At 38.6% G+C, this 24002-nt stretch overlaps 1 protein-coding gene across 3 annotated transcripts in view; it reads right to left on the bottom strand.

Moving 5' to 3' along the window:
• The window catches only part of slc39a11 (solute carrier family 39, member 11), a 57979-nt gene that overhangs the window by 29927 nt on the left and 4050 nt on the right, over nt 1-24002 (bottom strand). For all 3 annotated transcript variants that reach the window (XM_017034697.2, XM_008314794.3, XM_025057940.1), the window contains exon 4: nt 19137-19295. In XM_017034697.2, coding sequence (XP_016890186.1) covers nt 19137-19295 — 159 coding nt within the window. The remainder of the gene's footprint in view (nt 1-19136; nt 19296-24002) is intronic.

Genomic DNA, 24002 nt, shown 5'->3' with positions numbered 1-24002 from the left:
GGGCTGTTATTACAGTAGCGCCCTGGAGCTGTTATCACCACAGCAATGCACCTCAGCATTTCACTGTTATTAAAATCAAAACATGTGCACTAAAAGCCAGTAAGCAGCAATTAATTCCTCTGGAGTATTTGCCTTTTTAATGATTCCATTTACATTTCAATTTTGAACAGGGCTTGGTTTAAGCAGGGCACCTCTATCATCCTACGTATCCACTGAAGGACGCATTGGCCATGGATGCTGGCAGTAAGAGAGAGTCCTTTCATGGCCTTTTCTGCCCTGATTGAACATCTGACATTTAGAGACAATCAAAGCAGAGGCCACAATTAGATGGCAGCCCTTTCCCTATAGCGTCCAATTATACCTCGAGGAGCAGTTAGCCTGTTAGCGGTCAAAATGTTGAATAGTGTTCAGAAACCTGCAGCTCTGAATCATATCTGTGGATGGTGACAAATTTAATGACTCCAAGAAAAAAGATTTGGTCAGTAAAGCCTAAAACTGAGAGATTCAGGGTGCTTTAAACCGTGACACAATAAAAGAGTGGAGAGCAACAAAGCGAAGAGGATGGATGACTCACCCGCAGCTCAGTACTTCACTTAATGAGTATTTCCAGTGATGGATCGTAGGGTACAGAGCAACGCACTGGTGGCTCAAACTAAGGCACCACGAGCAGCATTTTGACCAGAATTTTAAATTAATTATTTAATTGTGATGACATCCTTCTAAATAAGACATAAAACAACAGGTTCCACAACGGATTGTGGAAGTTTACACACAATGTACAAAACTAAATAAAACCTTTTTATTTCTAGGACAGTTAAGGCATCACTGCAATTACTTTTCCCTTTCATTTTATGTACACCTCAATGTTGTTTTATTTATGTAATTTATTATTTTTATTTTGAACAATAAAATTAACTGTATGAATTTATTTTTATTCGATTTATTATTATTTTAAATTACATTTAATTTAATTTATATTTTCTTTGCTGACTGATTTTGGTAACCTTGAAGGTTCCATTACTAAAATACATTTTTAAATAATGTTATTAAGCGTCTACAATTTGAATATTTGATATAATGCTTCTGCGGCTGAACGCTTCCTTCCTCATTCTCTCATATGTGATTTCATTAGATTCCGTCACCTCTGGGACAAAAGGGAGTCGTTGCTACACCTCCACTCGTACATTCATCTTGAGATCATTTGTGTTTCAGAGCCACAGTGTCTGTCAGGATGTGAGGGTAGTCTTAGTCAAATCTGCATTCATTAAAAATACAATTACAACACTAAGTCAAGAGAGCTCAGCAAACACACCAGCTCACAGGGACCGCCGTGTTCCCATGGCTTACATGAGTGACATCAAGCACAAATCAAATAGCACAACTCTGATTCCATGGTTCTTAAGCTTTTCAACACCACGTTCCACCTCCAAAAAATTACCTAAAACACTGTTCTGATAAACACAGTATTTGAAGACAAGAAGTGTTTCCTCTTAAGATTGTTAACTTATTTAGCAGCTAAAGCCACAAATTCTGACCAAGTTATACCAGAGCTCGTACTTACTTACTCGAGTTTCATTTCATTTTACCACAAACCACAAACATGTGGAGCATGCAGGAATATATATTTGGGAACTAACAACTAATCTACAGCTTGAGGAAAATATCATCTGTGTACCTCTGGTGGTATGCATACCATAGTTTGAGAACCACTTTGGTAGTTTTTCTGAACATAAGTGATTAGTCTGGGCATTGTGTTTAACGGGAAAAAAAAGTTTTCCAGTGAGCTATCTGCTATAACCATAAAGTCCATAAAACGGCCACAAAAGTGGAGCCCGTCCTGTCGTCAATGGATATGAGCGCCACACTGTGGTTACTAAAAAACTACTGTAAAGTGGATATAATGACCACGAATAAACAGAAATTTATTAATTTAATTATCCAGATCAAATCCAGATCAGGCGTCAATCTGAATAATTATGCTGAATGTGTGTTTATTAGTAATTTTTAAAGTAAAATTGGGGAGATTTTTTAGTTCAAAGTGAGAAATATAACTTAGCGTCCAATTGTTTAATACAGTTGTTTTCTCATTTATTTAATCTTTTCATCTTCAAGGTCCTTATCTGTGTGGAAAACAAAAAAATGTGTTTTATTTTTCAGGCGTGAGTAGAAATACGCTGAGATCCCATCACAAAAAAACCTAAGGAGGTCAAAGTTTAGCTTCAATTAGAGTCGGCTGTGGTTCATAAGGTAATTTTACATTTCTGTGCAGACAAAAGCAGAAACAATTTCTACATTTCATGTCACCATTAAAGAGTCACAAACAAGTGTGTACATTACCAGGCTGAGGTGCCAGATATTGACGCAGCCGTTTAAGCATTGACAACGTGACACTATGTGGCGTCCGTGTGTGTGTGTGTGTGTGTGTTGGTAAAAGGGTGTTAGTATTTGGAATGCAGCGTTAATGAGCCATCAGACTGCTAGAGACTACAGGATCAATCTGACGTTAATTGCAGCCAAAACGCCTAAATCTCTATTTCAGATGAGTGCATTGATCCTAAGGAAGTGATGAAAATGTCAAACTCCCTGTGAAACTAATTCATACCTTGTTTGGTCTAAAGCAGGGGTGATCGGGATCTACCAGTGGATCTGGACCTACCAGTATTATGTATTATGTAGCAGTGACTATTTACTGAATTAAAACATATTGTCCCATACAGTTATGCATTTAATCAAAGCATATCAACATATGTATGTATAAAGTATATTCAGTTTGTATGAGTAAATCTATATATAACATTTTCAATGAGTCACTTCAGCCTGGTCCTTCATATAGTAGCTCCAAAGCTAAAACAAAGTGTGAACATCCCTGGTCTAAAGTCTAGAACAGACCACGAATATGTGACATTATTCTGTCCAACCCCTGGGACAAAAGTAATGCTGTGGTTGGTTTAGGGTTTGATCCCACTGTAGTCCCTGTCATGACTGTGGTGACCTTTGAAGAGATACACCAAAATTGATTCCTACTTCACCATAGCTGAAACACCATCTACAAAGACAAACAAATCTCATAGGAAGAGGAGAACATTTTTGAAGCTGGGATTTGCACAAAATCTCACAGTTTTGCTCCAACGTGTAGAAGGGCTAACATTTCTGAACATGTCTAAGGAGGTTAAATAAACCGGTTGGCATCTACACCAGGTCAAAAAGTGCTTAAAGCCATGGACTAAAGCCAAAAACGACGTCTCCTTAATAATCTATGTTTGCATTTTCAAAATAGGTTGGACATGTGTTGTTCTTTGGTATCACTTAGCAGTTATTAGTCTGGTTTAGCTGAACTAACTGATGCTAAACATCCAAACCAAGAACGTATACGTCTGCTAAAGGCAGCACTTCGAGCAGGAAAGTTAGGCAAAAAGTATTGTTTTTAATGGTCGCTCACAGCACTTTGCTCCAGGAATGACTTTCTCCCATTCACACGCTGCTTTCTACACAGTGAAATTGCTATTTTATACTATACATCCTGTGCCAGAAATGCAAAGGTGTCACAGCTGTCAGGGGTAGTTAGGTGTCTGGTGGTTAGCCTGCGGCACACAGGAGCCAGAGGAGCTCATTATGCACCGGATGTACTGTAACCCTGAAGCTTTGTCTACATTGGATTGCCAAAAATAAATAAATTAAAAATTAGATAACAGGTGTACATTAAAACTGTTTCCAGCGACGAGGCTAAATTTAAAGCCCCTGCAGATTCCACTTTATCCAGTGATTCACTTGCATGGTCCTATTTTGTGTTTCTAGTGAAAGAGCCGAGGAGCGGGTTGAACAGGGAGGTTGAACAGTGAGTGTGTAAAGGAGTAAAAGGCTCCAGCAGCTGGAGTCTAATGGAGACGTGTCGCTGTGTTAACCTGCAGCGAGGTCGTTCAGGAGTGACAGGAGTCTCACAGTTGAATCCTCACTTCAGTTGGTGTAGGTCACAGAAACTGGATTCAAAGAGACAGCAAATAGAAGAAGAGACTGGCTGTAGTCCAGAAATGTTGCCCCATTAAACAGATTTGACTCTTCTGTTTTGTATATAAAGCTAATGTGTACAATTCCTTTTACACACATCCAGTTTGGTCTAGTGCTAGACCTGTTAAAACTGTTGATGTTAAAATGCCAATGCATATGATAATTTTAAGTTAATTAACCAGTAATTGTAATTGTTTACATTTGAACACAAAAGCTAATACTTGTTGGGATTTAAATGTGAATTATATTATTATACAGTTTTATATAGTCAATTATATAGTGAATATTCTTCTATTATGTGAACATAATGTAGTTAATGTTAAATGTTAGACAGTTGTTAGAGGGTCAATGTGATGAAAAGGCACAGAGAGAGATTTGGGACATGGTTGAATTAAAGACCAGTTAGTGAACGTGAAAACAACAGGAAGCGTCAGATCTAATTTGTAAATGTGGAAACAGTTTCCTGTTCTATTTGGATGGATGTACTTCTGCATCGGCTGCACCGTTTACGCCTGTCAGCAGGTTCAGGAACACAGCTCGTCTCTGTGAAGCTCTTTAATGTGTCTTCTTGTTGCATCATGTTTTTGAATAATCCATGTTTTTTTCACTTGTCGCTTTTGGCATCTATTACAGCAGGACACGTCAGGTGATTTATGAAAGGAACGAAATAAAGAGAGTGAAAAAATCCAAATACAGTAACAACCTGATCTCAATGAAAGCATGCTCCTCATCATCCTAGTTTTTTGTCTGTGTACTTTGGACAAGTACTGCTTACTGTTCTGTGTCCCTGACTCTCATTTTACTCATGTATATGATAAACAGGTCATTATACACGATCAATACATGCAACTCAATACAACGGGAGACAGAGTCATGTCTTCTCTAAAAATGTCGTTTTTAGACTCTTGAGCAAAAGACGGAGGAAGGACAGAAGAAGGACAGAGGGAGGGCCCAGAGAGGGGAGGCAGAGGTGGTTGAAGAGGAAATTATTTTAAATCTTCTTTTCAATTTTCTCTTCAATAAGGAAAAAGTACAGAACAACCAGGAAGAACTGAAATAATAGTCTGCTTGACATATAATGACTCATCCTGGGTGCATTACAGGGCAGGACATTAATGGAGCAGTGGATCATCCTGCTGCCTACAGGTGGAAGGAAGTCCAACCCGAGACTGATGGCTGACCGTACTCCAAAACCACAGCAGACACATTATTCCTGTCAGGGTTAAATGTTAAGGATTAAACCTATACCATTAGGTCTATTAGTTACATTTGTTATTATTTTCAAATAAGAAATTATGCAACTTGAAACTCAATATTAGAAATAAAGTGTCAATCTGGTGTTTTTGTTTTTTTGCTGGTGTATGGCCTGAAAGTGGTTGGAAATCTTCACATCAGATGTGAAGGTGTCTTTCCTGCGTAGAGACTAATGGACTTATATTTAGATCCAGCATCTGCTGCGTCGACGTTCTGCTGAACATGTGATGCAATATTCACGACTAAAACATGTACACGTGGTACTTACTGCAAATCAGAGTGATGTATGATTAAAGTACTGTACCTCACACACCTTGATGCCAACCCACCTGTCAAGAATAATAGAAACGTGGCGTGAATCACATCAGTGTCCCGTCCTGTTAGATAGCAAGTCAACAACATTAATAAGCTGCAGCTTCGTCCTCTCTACAGTCCATGTCAGATTTGAAGGACAAGACTGTGTATCCTTTATGTGCACACTCCTTTGTTCACTTCCTCTGGTACCTTCTTTCAGCCACTTAGCAAACTACTGGTTATCCTGTCCAATAAAGTAAACTAAATCCAGAATAGAAATATTCACAGATCTTCTCAGGGTCCTTAGAACCAGACAGATTTTACTAGACAATCTCTTTGTGTGCTGACAGTCAACTAAAAGCACTGTGTGTGTCTGTGAGTGTGTGTGTGTAAGTGAAGTACTGGCAGGTGATAAAATTATTGCAACCACGCTCTTGGCAGCACTGACTCAGCCAAGTAGATGTTAATGGTAAAAAGTTGAACATCACGGTACATCATGGATAAAGTCGCCTCATTGTGAGAAAACAAGCAAAAACCCCTGATGTCCCCCCTGCAGACGTCACCTCCACTTTAATCTTGGCAGCTGCCTGGAGGTAAACACTTAGGCATAAACAGTGCTGTGAAGTGACAGTAATGGTCCAGCGTGCAATTATTGTCACAAGAAAAACCAGGGTCAAAACTGACAACATCTACAAATTTACGCAGCACTCCAACATGCTGAGACACCACGGGTCGTACTATTGATTAGAGCAGAAAGCAAGGAGAAGAAGAACGTGTACAGTAAAGTACACAGAGGGGCAGTGTTTCTGGGTACAATATGTTCAGAGAATCCTACATTTCAGCAGCATCGGTCCAATCACAGGTCCACACACAGAGACAACAAGCATTCACACTGACACATTCACACTGACTGTCAAAATTTAAATTGAATCCAGATTTGGTACCAAAGACAAACCCACATGAACGGGAGACCATGTATGTTCAAAAAAGTTATGTAATGGTTTTTATATGTTTGTATATTTATATGTGTGTTTATATGCATGCAAAATTATATATATTTAAAAATATACTGTTTATATATATATATACACAAAAAATAACAAAACATTTTGAATTTAATTGATTGGGTTAGGGTTTTTTATTTAAAAAATCATGCAAAAGAAGGTAAAATAAAAACTCTTTCTCACAGTGTGTGCAAATAACGACGTGTGTATTAACGGTGTACTAGGTGAACAAGAGGAGGAATTAGTGGACATTTAATTAAAGCAGTAGTGTCCCTGTATCAACAGTCCAACACCAGTGAAGGACTCCAAGAATGATGTTTCCATGGTGACACTGATCTCTCAGAGATGTGAGTGGGAATACGAAGATTGTGACAAGGGTTATGAAGATAGCATCACCTCGTTTCCACACACTCACTCACTCTTAAAGGCGCCTGTCTCATTTTTATCTAAGTCTCAAGTGGTTTGCCCAGGTTTCTCTCTGGTAATAACAATATCTCTCCCTACTGGAGGTCCCACTCCTCACTCCTGCTCCTTTGTTCAAACACCTTCTTGAAGGCTGCTGCTTTACCATCACCTGGACCCGGCGGGGCAACTGAGTTCAGAAGGTGACATTTTAAAAAGGTATAATTATTCATAGCTTTGTTGGTCTGCAGCCAGCGTAGCAGCAAAAAACACGTACGTAGCCCTTTACACACATGTGCCACTTGTCATGTGATATTCATGTGTCCATGTGCTGCATAAATGAGGGAAAGAAAGACTTGTTGGCTCCATGAGTCACGATACTGCTGCTGCTGCTGCTGCTGCTGCAGAGCATGTAGAGGCAGGTGTATTTATTGCTGCCCGTAAGCATCACACTGACCATTGACCACGAAGAGCAAATTTCCCAGCAGCGCCCAAGCCATAAGGCAGCTGATGGTGGCTGTTCTACACTTGGCTCATTTACACTTGGCCGCTAAATGTCTTTGTTCCTGACTTCAAATACACACTGATGTTGCACAAAAACCTGTTTTCTAATAGATCGGAGGTCACCATTTTTTTTTTTTTTTTCATTTTTTAAACTGACCTAGTTGACATTTTTTTGCCTGCCCTTAAAACAAGTCCTTATTTAACTGGTTCTTACACAGAAATTCAGTAATGGTTTTAAAAGAAATGTGCCCTAGAAGTTGCTAAAAACTGCTGTGAAATACACTCATTATCATTGGAGTTGACATTGGAGTGTCAAGGATCACCTGTCAAAACAATTCATTAGAAGAAGTCACTTTTACTTTTCCTCCCCTAAAACCTCATGCATACACAATTCGATTGGCTACAATTGTGTTTCACACTGTGACATATGTGACTGAACCATTGATATCAGTCTCAATACATTATATCAGATGTATTGGGGAATTGATACCTCTGAGATGAAGCAAAGCAGATCAGATGAAAACAGAGAGAATCTCAAGTCATCTGCATATAAAGCAGTTCAAGGCCAGTGTGTTCTACGGACACACACTCCTAAATCTGAAGCAGCTCATTACCAGTTCAACTAACCCAGGCCAGATAAAAAGGAAATGATTACTTTAAAATGCTTCACACATGGATCAGATAGCGAGAGTTTGAGTTAATCACACAAACCCACGTCCATCATCATTCAATCCATCGTCTACAGTTTCTCACTCTACACACCAACAAACCACGTAATAGTTTTACAGTGGATAATGTTTCTCAGCTTTTCGAACTGAATCCCAATGCTTTATTACATTGACAGTTTTTAATTCCCTTTGTGAGCCATCAGCGGAGTATTTAAATTACAATTTAGCCACAAATTGCACAGACAAAGTAACCTTTATCTGCGTAATTTGTAATGATAACCTCTAATTGTCCCTTATAGACTTCCCTAAAGACGGCAGACGAAACCACACAGAGCACAGCAGCAAACATTAGATTATCAGACATCTAATGTTTTTGTCTCACTCTTATCTTTTCCCATTCATAAGCAGACACAGTGGGAGAAGAGAGGTGCTGTGCTGTGACGCCAGGGTGGTCTTCATTTGAGGCACAGAGCCATTACTAACACATTGACTAGTGTCGCAGGATGTCGCTCTGCAAATGACAGGAAATATCTCTATATCTCTGTTCTTTTGTTTCATACAAGCCACTGCTTTCCTGCTGTTACATTATAGAGTATTTGGGTAAAAGGACATGCAAATTGTAGATGACATACTGTGTGGTAATATTTATGAAATTCAGGTTTTTATTAGAATCAGTCCTTCATTAGAGAAGCAGAGATAGCAAGCCAAACAATAATATGTTTCTCAAATGGTGGTATTGCTATGGGTTGGAAGTTTTGAGACCAAGAAGTGTATTCCTCCTTTTTCAAGTCCTATGAGTATATCAGGGTTATGTTTAACTAAACAAGCCAGGTTTCAATACTGTGTAACTAAAGTCTGAGTAAATTAATACTAGAAGATCATTGTATTTCATTACATACGTATACATTTGGAACATATTTGTTTGCTGGTGAACTGTGGTATTTTTTTTTTAATGTAAAATATCCCTAGCTCAACTGGGCTACACCATGCGTAAATTCGCATTACCGTGATCTTATGTTGACCAAAATAAAACTTAAAAGTATCAGACTATGCAGGATCAGACAGTGTTAATTATTAGTCAGTTCTTGTTTAGGAGAATCCAGTGCTTTATGAGAAACAAAAGGGTAAAAAATCCGTCCGAGGGCTTGACTATTCTGTACCTGAGCTAACCCAGCAGACATAAGATTTACAGCATTGGCTAAAATATGTATGATGCCGAAAGGAATTAGACTGATGATGGCCTTAAGGGCAATTGTTTTTAATTAAACTTAGCTGGTGGCAGGAGAGTGAAGAATTTTTAAAATTAAAGTCTTAAATTCATGTGAAGAAATCTTTTTTATTTAGTAGAAGTGAGCAAAAGAACGTAACAGTTGAGGAGAAATCAGCAAAAGTGGTTTAACCGTGAGTTTTAAAGACAGTTTCTCCTTTGAAGCAAAAAGAGGCAGAAAAAAAATATGAATAAGGAAAAGAAAAAAAGAAAATGAAATAAAATAATTCAGAGGCTAATTTTAAAAAAAGCAACCTCTCTCCTGAACAATGCACTCTAGTTTATTATAATGGCAATCTGTAAGATTTGTGACTTTGATGATGCAAAATAAATCATATAGATATACTGTATATATAATTTATTTTGCAGTTTTAAACACTTATGCCCTATGCCCACTAGAAGGCACTGCAACTAAATCTGTTATGTAACATTTGCAACAGGTTTTACCAACTCAGTATAAAACTTCATAAAGGGACATTGAATTTATTATAAGGTCAGATAAATATTAATATTTATCTGGTTGACTGATGACCAACTTTACTCTAACACCATAATGGCTGAAACAGTTAGTAATGGTGTTTGTAAAATGGCAGTAATCATATAAAGAAAATTTAAAAGTACTTTTAGTAGTACAATAAATCTTTGGCTAAGCCTCACAAAGTTAGTTGGTAAAAGTTCAGAACTCTTTAATTTGGCTAAGCCTCACAGTTGGTTAGTTGGTAAAAGTTCAGAACTCTTTAAATGTTAAATATGTTTGTTTATAGCAAGAAACAAAAAAACGTGTTTAATTTTACTTTAATATTTTAGAAATCGAAGCTTGTGAGAAACATTTCTAAACATCACCAGATTAAATGTGCGTCAGTGCAAATACCTCTGCCAATAACAAACAAGTTCTTGACGGCATAATCTTCCTAATCCAAGACGTGACTGGATAAGTGGCTGCCACAATCAATAACCAATCACTAATCGTTAGACCAGACGAAGCCTAAGCAGCTTTATAAAGGCTCAGTAATCAGACCCAGTCACTGCCGTTATCCACAGGCTGATTGTATAATTAGCTGCAAACTGAGAAAAACAGATGCTAATTGCATGCAGACTTGGTGCAAACGCAGTTAAAAGAATCCAAACCTTGCTTCACCTGGGGGTGAGCCACAGTCACAGATGGTCACACAAATGCATGCACGCACACACACCTGTCTGCACTCTCATTCATATGCATGAGCAGCCCATAATAGGGAAGCCTGTGGAAAAACTGTACTGAGGAATCGCTCCTGGAGCAGCACGCCTGCACAAGTTACTGTGACTAACCGTGGAATCAAAGTTAGGATCAAACAGAGCTATCGCTTTCCACAATATAATATATGATAATGAGGCAACGTGAGTTACCATTTACCACAAGCTCTAATAGTTACAACAATATTTAAAATATCATACAAAGAATATATACACAAATACACTGAATATATACGTATATATATACACATACATACACATATATGTATATATGATATATAACCACATAAGTGTGTGTGCTTCATATTTATTGATAAATGGATATCAATATATACCAAGGAAATCTGTATCAAATATGTATCCCTGTGTTATAATGACAACAAAGACTCTAATATTGTTTTTGATTTTTTTTTTTTTTAAGATTCTTGTAGAGATAGATTCATACATCCCTGTGTCAATACATTTATCAAGCTTTTTAAAGTAGTGGAAAACACTGACATTTTACATGATGTGCCATTTCAAAAATAATGTCTAAAATATAAAAGTATTACACTCCTTTGGTGTTTTTGTCTAAAACTAAATGTATGCAACACTACTTAGAATGTCAATTGAACAACAGTGAAACCTGACTCCAATGTCCCAGGGTAAGAAGACCACACAGTGTGAGACACCATGTACAGGAGTTAGAATAAATCAGACACTGTGAATGTGGAAATTTAATCTGACTAGAATAGAAACTATTGGAGAGGAAGCCAAACAGGGGGCCAACCTGATCAATAGACACAGCATCAGGAAATAATGCCAACAGTCAAGAGACACACACGCCACTGCTCACATAGTGAATGGATTAGCCCACCATGAATAGGTGGGTAATCAATGAGCGACTGTACAAACCCCCTGGTGGTTCTTATCCTCAGCTTATTTCATCTGCCTTTTGCAGGAGCATTGAAAAGATCTCACTGGCAGCAGGCATTTTAAACCCCACCTCTCCTTCACACTGACCTAAGCTGGACTCATCAATTTCAAGAGGTATGTTAGATTTTTTTCATTTTCATAATGAAATACAGGACCAAGTGGAAGCAGGCCTTGAGAACGTGGCACCAAATTGGTTTTTAATGCTGCTCAATCCTGGCACTGCTGTCAGCAGAATTTACCAGCTGGCAGTCATGCAGAGCCTGGACCCTGGCAGCCAGGCCCAGTAACACACTCCCAAATCACACAGCAACAGTTAGTTTGGCCATGACTCCTGGAATCGTCTGCATGTTTAAATTATGTGAGAATTTATAATTATTCTGTTTTGCTTATTAGGGCGAGACATTTTTCCAAATCTGTTTTTACATTTCCTTCAATCTCCGCCTCCAGCTTTTCCTTAGAATTTTAATAACAGTTCCTTGACATTTTATTTGGATTCCTCAGACTGTTCACAATGGGCAAAGTTTCATTCAGATCATATAATTGATAACTTATTCAGGATAACATGCCTTCTGCCAATGTACATGTGTTGCTGTAAGCAAGCAAGCCAAACAATCCTCTTAGCAACAATGATAAAAAAAAAGAATAATAAATGAAATCCCCAAACAAAGTATCCCAAATATTGAAATTCCACACAACTTCAATACTTGCAAATTAATCCAAATTATTTATAGCAAAACATTACTGCCTTTATGCCTGTACATGTCTTTTACTCATAAACAAATAATGCTTAAACAAACACACAACAAGAACCTCAACAGTAGAAAAATCAATCAATCAATCAAATTTTTATTTATATAGCCCACAATTACAAATCAGTTTTGTCTCACGGGGGTTAACAGGGTTGGTAACATCCATGTCTCTGGTTCAGTCTCTTTACTGACAAGCTTGTATATCAGTGTTTCACCAGCATCATTTATAAAACATCCACAGACATAAAGAGGAGGTTTTCTACAACTCTTAGATAAGGAAGTCATTACTTATTCACAGGGCCGACATAAATCGACGCAACACCCAGGAGATAACAAACCAACCAGACAGAGCGGGAAAGAAAACGACAACGTCAATCCATTAAAGGGTCACTGTGCTCTGTGATGCACCAGACTGAAAACCCAGGCACTGAAGAGGTATGTATGAAGAGGAAGCTGAGACTAATGACAGCTCAGAGACGCAATTATGTCGGACTTGAGAAAAAAAAAAACAGCAGAGTAACAGAGCAATTCAAAGATCAAGGACCAATCAGAACTTTGCTGACTGAAACAGCACAGGAAAAGATGAAAGGTCCTCAGTGGGAATAATACAGTGTCTGCTAAGAAATGTAAAAATACAAGGGTAATAAACATAAGAGCAGGCAGATGGCAACAAAGGGCTTTGAAGGAGAACCCTTTTTCTGCATCTGCTTATATCTTCACTTTCAGGGTCATCATAGACATTCAAACAAGACTTATTTAGCAACAGCAGAGACGGCTTTCTAAGCATTAAGACAACACTAGATTTTCAAAATGAAAAGTCACGCCAAGTAATTTTCCTCTAGCAAATTGAAAACAACAGTTACACAAAGGTGCACTGGAATACAAAGGTAATATTAAAAAAAAAACATTAACATGTAAGAAGCAGTTTGGATTTAATACACAGAGGCGGAGAGTGCCATTAAAATATGAAACATTAATAACTACCAGTAAAAGGCTCTGCCTGATATTTATAGGACAATGAATCCACTGGTGTCATGTCTGGTGCCACTACTCCCAGAACCCACCTGTGTTTCAGTCTTGATTTTGGGACAACTTAGAACTGCTGATGAGGAGACCTCCAGGACAGGTGCAGTGAGGCCAAACCCCAAAACATTGGAGACCTCAAAATAAAAACTTGAATTAAAATCAATTATTTAGCTCACAGGATGCCAATGGAAAGAGCTTCTCTCCATTATTCTGCAGAATTAAACATTTAAGAATTTCTTAAGGCAAGGATACACTTGACAGATTATTAATTCAATGGTACTGTACAAGAATACAGCAGGCACCCATCACTTCTGCAACAATAATTAATTCTCATTTTAAATGGAAAAACAGGTTCTCCAATCTAAATGATCTTGTTATATAAAAGTTTGATAACTTTTATAAAACTTCGACAGGCCCTATCAACAAACACAAACAATGGCAGCCTTTTGGCTGACTATTTATGCCTTTATGCTTTAACAAGAGTACAGTTCTAGTCTTCAAAAAATAGCATGCAAAAACCTTCAGTCACAAAACCTCCCCAGGAGTAAGGGGGATAACCTTCTTCATGTACTCAAATATGACGTAAGGAGTTCTGACAGGGTCAGGGCAGCACAGTCAGAGCTAAAGGCTGTTCTGTTTCACCTGAAGTCCTTAAGAACATCTCATCATCTGAGCTGCCAAACATATCTCGGTGCTTAGGCTTCGTCGGTGTCAGGCCTTTGACAGTTAGACTACAGAGCTCTCTGCAGAGAACAAGGCAGAGCAAAATGGAGGAAGGAGAACTGGACCACTGTTCTTAGGGTCACTCTGTTATCATGTACCTTTGAATAAAAAGCTAAGCTTGACAAGTTAATCTTATTGTGAGGGTTTGAACACAGTCTAGTAAGTAGTAGAAGTATCGCAAATTAGATCATTTAATCCTATTGGAAAAGTCTAGAACTGACAGGTGTCCGACTACAGCAACCATTCTTTTCTTAAGGGTTAACATGTTTACAAAACAAAATTAAGGTGGTGCAATGTTCTGTGGTTTGAAATAATGGTTTGGCAATTGAAGGATTGCCAGTTCAAATGCCAACCCTGGTATGGCAAGAAAACAGTGCAAATGACTAGGTTGACTTATGAGACATTTTCCTTTGGGGAATGAATGGGTTATTAAAGAAATACATTTACTAAGGCATAACCTGGCTAATATTTATTCAGAAAACCACCATGTACACAATACATACTGACATTTTTTTAATTTATCTTTTTTTATTTTTTATCACCAAGCCAATGTGAAGAGTAAATTAATTAGTATTACAGTGTTAGGTACTCCAGTTTCTAATATAAAATCATAATAATTCAAAAACAGACTCAAGCATTTCAAACCAAAGCAGGGAGAACCCGATTAGGCCGGTTTGATGCAGCTGATCAATAGGCTTTTTCAATGTCAATCCAGTCACATGGGACTGGCTTGTGTTTATATTCCAGTGAAATAGGAAAAAATGTACAGTATGTCCGCTAAGTTTACTGCATGGATGAGTAACAAGTAGTGGGATCTGTCAGAACAAGATTGGAGGTGAGACCCTTAGTGAGAAGACTGGATCTTTTTGACAACTGACAACAACAGGAGGAGGGGAGGCAGCGAGACGTGTTAATGAGGACATGTCTGTTCCACACTCTGCCGCAATTAGTTTTTGACAGCTCTCAAAACAAACAGGGTGTTCCGTGAAGATGGACACAGAGGTGGCTATAGCGGAATGCTGCTGTAAAAAAAAAAGAACAAGGTGAGTGTGTGAGTGTGTAGACTGTAAATAAAGACAAATGATGTCTCTCCACACAGGCCTGTCTGTCGTCCTGCATCTGTCAATCACAATCTGTTACAGCTGTTTCAATCTTGTACCAACTAGTGTCCTGCAGGTACGAATCCAAAGCTACTTTCATATAACTATGAGCACTGATTTTCCTCCATATCCCTCGTCTTCATTTCATTGACTTATTGTCAACAACTAAATCGGAAGTTCAAAGAAGTAGGTTGACTAAATTAATTTATGCTATTGTTAAATAATGAAAATCAGGTCAGGAACAAAATCCAATCAACGCTGTTCTCGTTGTAACTTAATTATGACTTCATTCAATTTTATAAAGATGAAAATATTACACACCGCATTTTAGCCGACTAAATTCAATTTCAGAATACTTTGTTGACTAAAATTACACTAAAATTAAAACAAAAACAGTTCTGATGACTGTTGTAATTTAGTGGGATGATGCTCAGGCCTCAGTGTCAATTTTAATGATTGACACTGTATGAACAGTCAATGTAGAACTTTCAGTACAAGGAAGCATCATTAGTACTGTGGCATTTAGAAAATGCACAAACATGCCACACTGACGAATGTAATTCTCACCAAAGGTCAGAAGTCTGTAAGTCCTTAGCGCCCAGTCCACGGGCAAGAAAATGAGTCATAAGTTTGTTTTCTCTTTTATATCTGCCAACTCAGTTTTTTTTTTATAATTGCACAAGTTTTTCAACCAGTTAGGAAGGTCTGTGCATCGGGTACGACTTTAATGGTCTTCTTTCCCGTGCATTTCCATTACTTCCCTGTCAGCCCTGGTACCTGAGCTTCATGCTTACCTTAATGATTGCAACCCTCAGCAGCACAATGTGGGTGAGACAAATATGTCCTACCACCACTTAGGACATCAACCACTTATTTCAGAGGTTTTGCATCACATCAGGGAGGAATCTTACAAACCATCTTCAGTGGCTTTTCAGCAAAAAAAGAGAAGATAATGAGCCATCCTGACTGTACAGTATCATGGGAGATGACAGAACAAAAGCCACTTCCTCCATTGAACTTAGACAAAGAGCACGTGAACATGTTCATGCAAGAAAACTAGATTTTTACTCCTGGGCTGTTGTTCTAAGACTGCTGTGGTACAGAGATCAACTGTTTAAACAAAGCACAGTCTTTGATCACAGCTCTGATGTCACAGTGGGTTAAGAGTTGAATTTACAGCCCCATTTGCTCTGATGATAAGAGCAAAGCACCATTTTAAAGTTTCACTGAAGTTCCTGTCAAGGCTAAAACAGTGTGCCAGTGTGGAAAAGCAACGGCTGCTTAGTTCTGCAAAACATAACAGTCAAAAACTGAACTGCTTGCTTGCTAACAGCAAACACCTCATTAAATTTCCAGCTGCTTTGACAGCGTCCTCTACTAACTTCAACTGTCTTTGATGTAGTTACACAGGGCTGTCATATCCATGTTTATATTTTCTTAGCATGACATACTAGACCAGGGGCCCTAAAATGGCGGCTTGCCTACTTGTAGAGCACAAGCTGAACACATGAAAGAAGTCTGTTTTCCTGTTGGTCATGGTAAGTATTCAGTAAAGGTCAGCACAGTAAATGGGTCGTCATCTCTATGTCAACAGTGCTCTAACAGGCTGTTTGCGAGAAGTAGGCCCGAATTCTAAACATAAAACCTCATACTAGTGGCCGTGGAGTTGTAAACATAACGAGTGTAAAGACACTTTTTACAGTTAGTGTCCTAGTGACCGAGTCCCAGAGGTGGACAGCTCCATCCAGGGTAACCATGAATAAGCATCCCGTTCAGTCACATCAGTGAGACAGTTATATCACCGACACAGCAAACATGGACGATGTCATGTGTTTGCTGCTCATTGTTACCACTGTCCTGTGAGCTAACTTACCCCCTACAGTGCTGCTGACGGGAAACAGTCAGTCCAGTGATGTAGTGTGCATCACGACACAATGCTGCTATCCAGGACTGCCAACCCTCTTTCTTGTACTGTGATCACTGTTAGTTGTTATGGTGACGACAAGTATAATGGGACGCAGAGGACAATAACCTGAGAAGGCTGCTAACAGAGGATGTGCAGATACATTACTGTCACTGTGTACGTGTACTTTTATGTGAGGATTACATGATGGAAAATGTTTATGTATAATTTTGATAACAAATATTGCAAATATAAAATTTGCAAAAAAAGAAAGAAAGAAAGTTCGATAGAAGCGCAAAAAGAAGCTAGCTAAAAGAAAGGAACAGTAATAACAGACCAAATGTTAGCACCTAACTCACTTTTAAATCATTGTTCTTTTCATTCACCTCTGTGATTGTTTGCTAACAGCAAAATACAATAATAATAAAAACGTCTTACTGGAGCCTTATGTACATTGTCCTGCTCCCTGCTTTTCATCACCCTCGTTATATCGCCCCCTCTTTACACCTCTTACCTTATCAATGCCATTCTTCTCTGCCTCTGTCAACTCCAGTCCTCACCCACTGTCCAGCTCACCCTTCCTCTATCCTTATTCTCATTCAACTACAGTGTTTGTTAAGGAACCAGTAAAAGTGGCACCAGCAGCTGTCCAAACACTGATGGCCCCCCACTGTCAATGTGTGTGTTCCTACGTGTGTGTGTGTTGGATTGAGAGGTTTGATTTCCAGCTATTATCACAGCCCAATATTTCTATAGCCGTCACCATGGCAGCAAGGAAGGAAAGGAACAAGGAGGATAAGAGAGAAGCCTGAACAGAGGTCGAATATGAGAGAGGTTCAGCAACAGAACAAATTCAGCACAAAGAGAGAAAAAAGTATCTAATGGAAATAACAAAACATGTCAGGGCCAATAAGACACAATAGCCACACACGAAGAAAAAGAAAATCAGACTCAGCTTCACAACAAGCTGCAGTTTACAGTTGTGTCCTCTAGTTCTCATAACAACTGATGAGGCTCAAATTCACAAATCAAGTATCAACGATACCTCTAGTCACCCCAGAGCCTATATTAGGACACAGACTGGTTAGACTACATACTTAAGGCCCATAGGCAGAATCTGGCCCACTGTGACATTTTATGTGGCCCATCAGAACTTTGCGTTTGTAGTACTGTTTTGAAATAGAACAGGGTCTGTACTAATGTTGACTGGATGGATTAAATGTATTGGTCAAATTCCAATGTCCAACATATCCAAGACAGGTCATTTGAATTCTAATCATATGTTTACCATTAACTACATCTCCATAATCCATGCTGATTCCGTGACATGACTTCCAGGATCCTGGTGAATGGAAATGTCAACACAGAGGACAAGCAGCGTCACCTTTTGGTAAAAAACAAAACTTGTTTACTACAGTACAGTTGTAAAATGAGAGACCCTGGTATAAGATATCGTTGTCATCAGCACTCGTCTGTGTATTTATGTCAAACCTTCAGCATTTAAATATGGCAAGGTTTGTAGAACCATATTTTATCAGCGTGCTTTATTTCAGTAACAATCCAAATGCAATATTTCCAATAAGGGTTGCACAAATAATCTTCCTCAAATATGATTACAGATCATTTGAGAGGCAACCACATTCTGGCATCAGTGTATGATGGAGAATGTGACATAGCATTTGAGCTCTGTAATAAAAATATGATTACATCTGATGACATCCATTAGGAACTCAGGTGGAGGTTTGTACAATTGGACCTTGGACAACTGATTCTGCTGCTGATCACACTGACATCATGTCAAATGGAGATGCACTGAGAACACTGATGCAGTTTTTCTGGTTTAAGGACTGGGTTTGTATTACATTACATGTATGCATTTAGCAGACACTTTTATCCAAAGCGACTAACAAGAAGAGGATTGACAATAAAGCGTAATGTTCCTCTGGAAATCAAACCCAGGATTCTCAGCTACCAAGGCAGGCGTGCTAACCGCTACACCATAGAATAAAAGCGACTTTTTACCTGACTATACATGTGTGGGCGGGTCATTGTAAATCAACGGATTGACAGCTGATAGTGAGTTTCCTACCAGTAGGGGCATCGCCAGGTCAGCAAAATATACAAAGGCTGCTCCAAGTGAGAACCCCACTGCCACTGGCACGAAGGCAAAGGAGCCGTATTTCCCAGAATCCTCGGCCATTTCAATGGCCGGCGCCAGCAGGGACCAATAGGAGGCAGCCAACATGACCTGAGAAAAAGCAGAACAGAAACGACAGATAATTTATTGTTTTCTTTCATTAAAAAATGAATTTATTCCATATTGTTTAGGTGCATGTTAAAATTGTATTTTGCTTCAGTTCACAGATTTGCTCACGTTAAAAACAACACAAAATGAGTCTGCATTCAGCTGCTCCAGTCAAAATCAGTGGGGAATAAAGTTGAACACAGACAGAATTAGAGGCGACAATGATTTGTTGCTTTGTCAGCTACATATGGAAACCTGAGAGCTGCAAAGTAAATAAAAAAGAGCAATCAACGACTTCTTGTTTTTGTAGTCACTAGAATATCGATTTTTGCCTTATTTGTTAAGTTCTTCACACTTACAAATTAAAAACAAACTAAACAGACTTCTTCTAAAATGTGCACATGACAGTGCTAGTCTCCTGAGTCAATACAGTCAGAGAAGCTGTTTTAACTTGATTTCTGACACTGTAATTTTGGTAGATATGGATCACACAGGGGCTTTGGGGCACATTTTTCAAGCCGTGTCCAAGCTGCATGCTGCACTGACAGATAAGGAAACACAAAAGGTGAAATTAAAGCTCCAAAAATGTTTTCTCTTTGTCTGTGAAATACTTTCTAACCCTTCAACAGAATCCTCAGGACAAATCTTTGTTGAATGGATAAAAAAGAAAATGCAGCATTGACTGAAGTTCGGATTCAAGACTGAAATCTGTCAGCAAATGTTTTATGTTTTGGCACTGGTCCCTGGTTTTGTCTCTGAAACTGAGGTTGTGACTTTGCAGATGGTTTGCAGCAGCTGCTGCTTATATTTTCTTTCTTTCTTTCATTGCTGTGATATTCTGCCACGTATTGTGCTGCAGGGAACAAAGTCCTACACGGTCTGAGCCCAAGGTTTGTCTCCAGCAGCTGGGTTATGGTAGCACTAACCCTAATCTTTTTATACTGGGACTGAAATATCACCATTCACCATCAGGTAAAAAAAAAGATGGCGGCAGCATAAATGAAAAATCTTTGCCATAATAAATTATGTTATTCATTATTAATTTGCTTGTAATATACACGCCCACAATCAACACTCACATCAGTGAGACAGCAGTGTTGATTCACCCTGTACTGTCTTTGCCTGTTTTCTTTCTATATAATACATAGAACATACATTCGTTATTTTGTCAACAGCTTCATTTAAAAATTGCATTGTGATTAATCATGGGGTAGCTCTTAATTAATAGAGAGCATAATAATCACAATTGATCAGGATTAAATCAATATTCTTTAACATGTAAAAAAAAACTCCTCATTTATAAGCTAATATTTGGCCCAACTCTTCTACTAAGATATGCAGATTCATTCCACTTGCTCCACAGACACACCCGAGCTCTTTAACAGTTTAGGCTGCATTTGGTTTGTGAAATTTTAATATGAGCCGCACCATAATTTAAAAACATAAACTTTCAGCCTGAGGCATACTGCCTCCACCTATATGAGCATGTCAGATGTGTCTGATTTCCCTATTCTGGATTTGCATTCAGCTCTTAATCCCTGGGCAGTTTAATAATCTCCAGTGTCCGTTATTAAACCTGACCTCATAGACAGCACCTGTATCTCTCTGATGCCAATTAGTCTACCGTTCATACAAGCCTGTGATACAGAGTCTTGTCATGTGTCACTGAAGAATTTCTCTTTTCATACAGCGAAAGATGAAATTAATCTAAGACTCAGCTCGTAATCTTCAACCCAGAAGTGCACAACTAAGGCTCGTAATCTTCAACCCAGAAGTGCACTAAACACATCAAACATAAAGAGATTAGGATTTGACTATAGGAATGTTCATAAGTTCTGAACACCAGGGTAATCATTTAACTTAACGTTTGAATGTTTCTGCAGGCTGTTGGTATTTTCCTTTGTCTTTAAAACGGCCTGGTCGTCTTTTACTGTAAATTGCAACCACATTTCACTGAACCAAATTTTTGTGATGCTATCATGCAAATGTACCATCAAGCCGATGTCTCTATGGCATTGGGATGAAGAACTTTTAAACAAGAGACTAAGGATTCCATGGTTTTGAACCTACAAGAGCTGGTTCTCTAGAAGAAGCAGCTCTGGACACCGATCCTCATGATCAACAAAATGAGAGAAAAACAACAGGACTGTTTGTTTCCTATAATTAATCATCTGCATCTAAAGTTAAAAACACGTGACAAAACACAAAACAAGTGTTAACAAAATGGTTCTATGATCAAGGATTAAGTTCTGAACTCCATGGGTTTCCCTGGTCTCATACTGCTGGAGAGCAATCATTTCAATGTACGTTGCATCCTCATCAGTCCTGCAATCAACCATCGCCCCACTGAGTTTGGACCTTTACTTATAATCACTGCACATCAGGAGAAACCTTTGACGACTGCACTTGGATCTGTAAACAAGCGATGAAGAACAGCCACACAGTGAGACAAAACCCTGTCTTTCCTCAACAAATAGAAAATGACGATTCTTTGGAGTCCCAAATTCACAAAACACATTTTACATAACGAAATAGAGCAAGTGAACCACCAACCTGGAAACAGGGAATTAGACTGAGGAAAGTAGACAAAAGGTAGAGAACGCTGTGCATCAGCACCGACTGTGACAAGGGCGGAGGTTGCCTGACTGATGGAAGAGTTATCAAATAGATTGACACCAATTCCACAACCTACAAATTGATACCCACATGCCGACATGTGTAGTATTCTATTCTATGTTTAGTTATGTCAACACTAGAAATGCACTGATTGTAATTTTTCAACCGATTCTAATTTTTAAAGTGTGACTAGCTGCTACAGAGTTTTAAAATTAACCTATTCAACCACTTGGGTTTTGCCTGAGCATGAAGAAAAAAACCTGTAAGAATTAAATTAGAGAAATAGTACCACCTACAAAGGCAGTTACCAGCAATCAAGGGGCTTCTGTTGGTCCAAACTGAAACTGGTTCCCTTTGAAACTCAGGGTAAACATGTTCATATTGTACTTTACCAATAAGCTAATCAATGTTATCTATAGTTGGGAGCAAATTCACTTAAGCTTGTATTCAACCCGGGAGCTGTAAAGTATAAGGAAGTAGGAGGTCATTTTTAGTGCCTTCAAATCCTGCTAAACACAACAGGTCTCCTACAAAAGTTTCAGACCTGAAGCTTGTGGATTTTGAGAGCCATTAGTGGACAAAAGAGGGAAAACACATGCTGGTGCATGTTGTGTTGCTATAGTCAGACGTTCAACGGGCACAAACAACACGTTCTCACTGAAGAGGCAGCACTGAAGGACATCTTGATAGCGTTAATTTACATTCAAAACAATCTAGGACTAGCTTTACACGGCAAAGAGAGAGTCGCAGAGATGCCAAAGAAAAATATAAGGCCTGTTGGGTACTGCCAACAATGTGGCACTGACAATTTCAGAAAATATTTTAAAAAGTGCCAAGAGTTTCTGAAATTAACACGACTCAGTTGTACAGCAATGCCAATTACAGCAAACTTAGCTGACCTGTTTGCCAAATGTTAAGAAATAGTGTTGGGAAAAGACTGTCTGTAGGGATGGACAAATAGGACATCAACATATCTGGAAAGTTCAATATCTCTGTAGAATAAGCCTTACAAACCTTACAGAGCTACAAGTGATTGTATGCTGACTGTCTCATTCCAGTCCTTGGGCAGGAGAAAATCAAAGTGAGGAACAACCAAGGTGACAAATCTCTTCTATGAGAATATTATGAGAATTTAAAGTGACGATCTGGAGCAACAGACTTTCTGACTGACGCTCTAACAGTTGTAGAAGCAGAAGGAACCGTCCTTTTAACATAGGTTTAATACAGTGGAATCCCTGGATATGAGTTTAATCTGTTCTACAACAGCACTCGTCTCTCCATCCACTTGTGTCTAGATTGAATTTTTTTACATTAAAAATAACTAAAAACCAAGCCTCCAAGAAATAAACTATTAATTTCCCCATCTAAACATAAAAAACATAGACATAAACAATTATTGATAATATAAAATAACAATAATCAAGAAAACATAATAACAATAATTAAGAATAAAGAAAGAGCGAGAAAAAGAACGCAATAGGTAAAATGACCAAGCGAGGGACAGTGAGCGAGACAGTGCGACAAAAATGGAGCACTAGTTGCAATAGTTGAAGAATCGTGGTAACATGGAATACCTGTATTTCAGGGTGTCACTGTCACTGTAGTTTTACAATCTGAAGAGCTTAAATCTCTCCATAATATACACGCCGCCATTCCAACAGACCTCTGTTCCTGCTAGTAGAGATGTATCTAAGTTACTGACTCCTGATTTGCTTAGTGACAGCCAATTTACTAGCAGCAGAGAGTCAGACCTTCAGGCTGTCAGAAAACAATAAAAAAACAGACATGAAAATGTCATCTGAACTCTGATATCTAATGTGTACTAGAATAAAATCATCTTATCACTTTAGGAATACTTCCTTTTGATCTCATAGAGAACATAGAGTGCTTATTCCAGAATCCATCATCTATCAGCTAATCTGTGAAAATCAGACTTATTTACCATCCAGTGGACAGTGGACATACGTGGACATGGTCTCCCCTCTTGGTGCTAGTTACGTGGACATGGTCTCCCCTCTTGGTGTGACCCCAATGGTAACAATCCTGCCTAGTCTCTGCTTTCATCATTTCTTTGATGCTGCCACATGTCATTCA

This window comes from Cynoglossus semilaevis, chromosome 8 (genome assembly GCF_000523025.1).
Source record: "Cynoglossus semilaevis isolate Cse_v1.0 chromosome 8, Cse_v1.0, whole genome shotgun sequence".
Taxonomy (NCBI): domain Eukaryota; kingdom Metazoa; phylum Chordata; class Actinopteri; order Pleuronectiformes; family Cynoglossidae; genus Cynoglossus; species Cynoglossus semilaevis.
This window is presented reverse-complemented; position numbering and strand designations above follow the sequence as displayed.